This window comes from Chrysochloris asiatica, unplaced genomic scaffold, assembly GCF_000296735.1.
Source record: "Chrysochloris asiatica unplaced genomic scaffold, ChrAsi1.0 scaffold00132, whole genome shotgun sequence".
In the NCBI taxonomy this organism is placed as follows: domain Eukaryota; kingdom Metazoa; phylum Chordata; class Mammalia; order Afrosoricida; family Chrysochloridae; genus Chrysochloris; species Chrysochloris asiatica.
Window position 1 is genome coordinate 1,900,469 of NW_006408650.1, and position 4,511 is coordinate 1,904,979.

The window sequence follows — 4,511 nt, forward strand, 5'->3', positions numbered from 1 at the left end:
TTCAACACTTTAAAAAGGTCTTGTGCAGCAGATTTGCCTAATGCAATACGTCATATGATTTCTTGACTACTGCTTTCGGAAGTGTTGATAGTTGATCCAAGAAGAATGAAGTCCTTGACAACTTCTTCCATAGGATACTGCAATTTGACATACCAACATTTCATTAGCTGTATGTCTTGAAGAGACAGCTGGTGCCCCCATATGGTGCCTTGAGCAGCAGCACCTCCTTTACCCGGGTTGAACCCCCATACTTGGCCAGGATGTTTCGGACTGTTTGTCCAGTCCTTCACCTGTTGACCTTTCTTTGTGTTTTTAATTAATGTCACTTTTTGGGTGTTGTTAACAGCTGGAAACGTCTAGAACTGAAGATTCCTCTATTCTTTTTTGTATTTTGCAATATAGGAAAGGATTTCCAAAAGTTCGTGGAAAAATGGAATGAAAAGATAATGGATTTTTCTCTTCTTGTCATTTTTTAAGTGTAGAATTCAGTGCTATTACATTCACCATGTTGTGCAACATCTGTTTCCAAAGCTTTGTCGTCACCCAAACAGAAATGCCCCTCCCCTTCAGCTCTCCCTTCCCCCTAGTCCTGGTAGCCTCTAATCTAGTCTACTTTTCGTCGGTATGCCTCTGCCTATTCTAGGTGGCTCATGTCCGTGGGACCACACAATAGTTATCCTTTCTCGGGTCTTTTTTTTCCCAAGAAGGCTTAGCTTCTTCAAGGAGCCCTGGTAGCTTTTTGGGTTAGGGCTTGGGCTGCTACCAGTAAGGTTGGCACGTTAAACTCACCAGCCGCTCCATGGGAGAAAGATGAGGCTGTCTGTCCCCACTAACATACACAGTCTTGCCTTCAGTAAGTGTCTGCTCGTTGTTGGAGGGGGGTTTGGGTTGAACTTCTCTCATTGATTTGGAACTTTTTCTAAGATCAACAGGCCTTGATGAGTACTGAGAGGACCCAGGTCATGTGACAGCCCACCTGGTAGGCACCACTGCCCTGACCCCCCTTACTGGGTGGGGCACTTGTCCTGCTATGAGGAACTGGCTTGGCTGGGTTTCTGGGCTCCCGTGATCTCCACCCATGAGATGAGAACCTCAGCCCCCGTCCCTGTCCCAGGTCTCTGAGGCTGTGTGAGCCAAGATTCACACCGGCCTGCAAAAGCCCAGGCTGAAGGGGGCCAGAGAGATTCAGGAGGCTGGCCAACCTGGAGGGGTCTGAGCTAATCACTGAAGCTGCCACATGGGCACATAGGGTCTTGTCCCCGCCCCTTGCTCCCCACATTCTAATTCCTCTCATGTACCTACAGGGTCAGTCCCCCCAAATGGGACCCCCAGAGGGAGAGCCCCTTGCCCTTCCCCGTTCTGCACCCTTAAGCCTCCACGGCATCCACTCGGGGGACTCTTGGTGGGGGGGACCTGCTTTCGCCCCTGTGTCCCTCCAGGGGGTATCAGGGCTTGGTTCTGTAGTCCCCCACAACCACCGGTGTCTCTCTACTCCACCCCACCCCGTACTGAGACTGACCCTGGGGATCAGGCTGCTCTGGAGAAGCTTCCGGAAAGAGGTTGGAATGTCAGGCTCAGTGATTTTACTGTGGGTCCCTACCAGGAACAGACACAGAGCCAGCCTACACTCCAGAGTGGGTCCCTGCTGAAAGAAGGAGGGTCTGGGAGGAAGGAAGGTGCTGAGGACGGGGGTCAGGAAGAGGCTGGGGGGCAGGAGGGACAGGCCTGGAGGAGCTGCCAGCTCAGTGTGGGCCCTGCAGCCACCAGATGAGTGCACTTCTGGAAAGCTCTGACTTGGCTGGGCATCAGGGTAGCTGACTTGGGAGCCAGTGTTGTGTGTGACTCAGTGGTGTGTGTGTGTGTGTGTATGGGCTCAGCTCCTCAGTTTCCCCCTTTGGGTGGGGTTGGTGTGAGGGTCCGTGAGGGGCTTACACAGAACGGTGTGCTTCCACTGCCCTCTAAACTCCAGGACAGATACAGGGGTCCAAGGCCTGGGGGACACACCAGGAAGGGACACATTTGGCCACATCCGCCGAGAAGAGCTGGTCAGCCTGACTCTCACCGCCCAGAGCAGAGACCAACTCCATGGTCCGACTTGTCAGAAGAGCCCCGTCCCCCTTCCTGACCCCTCGGGGTCTTGTGGCCTTTCCCTGAGCCAGCCATGTAGTCTTGGCTGTGGTGGGTTCAGGGAGTGAGGCAGGGTAGTCGGGAGGCCAGGAAAGGCGTGGAGGAGGTGACCCTCAGACCGGCACTGTGCACCTGTTACACTACCTCGAGACTCCACAGCGGCACCCAGTGGCCGATCACAGCATTGCAGGCTCTAACCATTTTAGTAACCACAGCTGTGCGTCTGTCCTGCCTGCTCTGGGCCAGGTAACCACGGCCCATGCCAGATTCTGGCCTGGCCTCCCAGAGCAAAGAGTTGGGTGCTGAACCTCAGGGCTGCTCCAGCCTAGACCCAGGGGAGCAGGGGCTGGGGGCCCCCTGGGCTGGCCTGGCTGTTGACCGCTGTGCTCTTTCCCTCCGCAGACGGCGCCTCCCTCAGTGAGCTCTCCTGGTCATCCTCCCTGGCTGTGGTCGCCGTATCCTTCTCTGGGCTCCTCACCATCATCGTCCTCATGCTGGCTTGCTTGTGCTGTAAGAAGGGCGGTATCGGGTTCAAGGTAAGGGCTGAGCTGGGGCTGGGGCTGGGGCAGGGCTGGGGGCTTAGCTGGGGGACAAAGACTGGAATCGGGCCATAGTGTCCAACTGGCCCTAAGATCCTGCCCCTCCTGGGCCACCATGAGACCACCAAGAGACCTTTGAAGCCTCAAGCCTGGGGTTGCACCCCCTCCTCTGGGGTGTGGGGACTGTTGAAGGGAGAAGTCCGGGGAACCCCAGACCACTGCTCTCTGATGTTGGGGGTCTCTCTGTGGGGACAGGACCTCAGCTGTCCCCACTCCTACCCCTAGGCCAGACCTTCTGTGATTGAGGTGTGTGCAGGAGCTAGGAACCCCAGATATCAGTTGTGGTATTGTTGTTGTTAAGTGTTGTTGAGTTGGTTGGATTCATAGTGGCCCTGTATAAGGCTTCATAGGAGTGGCTGGTGAGTTTGAACTGCCAACATTGTGGTTTAAATAGTGCTGTGTGAGTGTGTGGGTGTCAGGTCTTCGTAAAGGCAGCTGGTCTGCACATGGAACATTCTCCCGAATAGATGATGTTAGGCCACAAAGCAAGCCGCAGTGAGTATAAAAATATTGAAATACTTTTACAAAGCATTGGAAAGCAACGGGAGGAAGATCAAGGGGGAAATCAAGTATATGCAAATTGAGTAACACCCTGCTTAAAAACTGCTGGGTCATAGAAGCAGAAGAAAAAGAAAGAAATCACAATTCTTTGAATCAAATGAGAATGAAAACACAACATACCCAAACATTTGGGACACAGCAAAAGCTGTGCTCAGAGGACAATTTATAGCAATAAACACACATGTCCCAAAAGAAAAAACAATCAAAATCAACACCTTAACCAACAATTAGAAAGAGCAGCAAAGTAAGCCTCCAGTCACCAGAAGGAAAGAATCAGTGGAGATTAGAGCAGAAATAAGGAACACAAAGCGATAGAAAAAAATCAACAAAGCAAGAAATTGGCTCATTGAGAAGACTCATGAAATCAACCGACCACGGTCAAATCTAACAGAGGAAGAAGAGAGGATGCAAATGCCACCGCTAAGGAATGACTTGAGTGATGTCACAACAAAACCAATGGAAAGTAAAAGGATAATAGCAGAATACTATGAAGAATTTCACTCCAACAAAATGGAAAAATCTTGAGGAAATGGACACATTTCTAGAAACATACTACCTACCTAAACTAGTACAGAGTGAAGTAGAAAACTAGAACCGACCTAGGCCTAAAACAAAAGAAGAAATTGAATCAGGTCATTGAAAAACGCCCAACAAAAAGAATCTAGGCCCAGGCGACTTCACGGGTGAATTCTACCAAACATTCAGAGAGGAACTGCCACCAATTCTACTCAGATTATTCCAGAACATGGAGACGTATCCACCACTCGTCTGTCCGTGTGTCGTACTGTGGCGGCTTGTGACTTGCTGTGATTCTGGAAGCTATGCTGGATATTTAAATACCAGCAGGGTCACCCATGGTGGACAGATTTCAGATGAGCTTCCAGATGAAGACAGACTAGGAAGAAGGAGTGACGAACTACTACCAAATATTTAGTCACTAAAAACCTTATGAATGGCAGAGAAACACTGTCAGACATAGTGCCGGAAAATGAGCCCCTCAGGTTGGAAGGCACTCAAAATGCAACTGGGGAAGAGCTGCCTCCTCAGAGTAGAGTGGACTTTGATGACCTAAATGGAGTAAAGCCTGTGGGAGTAAAGCCCATAGGACCTTCATTTGCTGATGGCACACAACTCAAAATGAAGAGAAACAGCTGTAAACATCCATTGAAAATTGGAACATGGAATGTACGAAGTATGAATCTGGGAAAATTGGAAGTTGTCAAA

The 4,511-nt window shown here is 50.7% G+C and overlaps 1 protein-coding gene across 1 annotated transcript in view; it reads left to right on the plus strand.

Annotated features, from left to right (window-relative positions):
* The window catches only part of AATK (apoptosis-associated tyrosine kinase), a 51,530-nt gene that overhangs the window by 22,229 nt on the left and 24,790 nt on the right, over window positions 1-4,511 (plus strand). Inside the window, exon 2 of the mRNA XM_006869640.1 lies at window positions 2,530-2,663. Within this exon, the coding sequence (XP_006869702.1) occupies window positions 2,530-2,663 (134 nt within the window). The remainder of the gene's footprint in view (window positions 1-2,529; window positions 2,664-4,511) is intronic.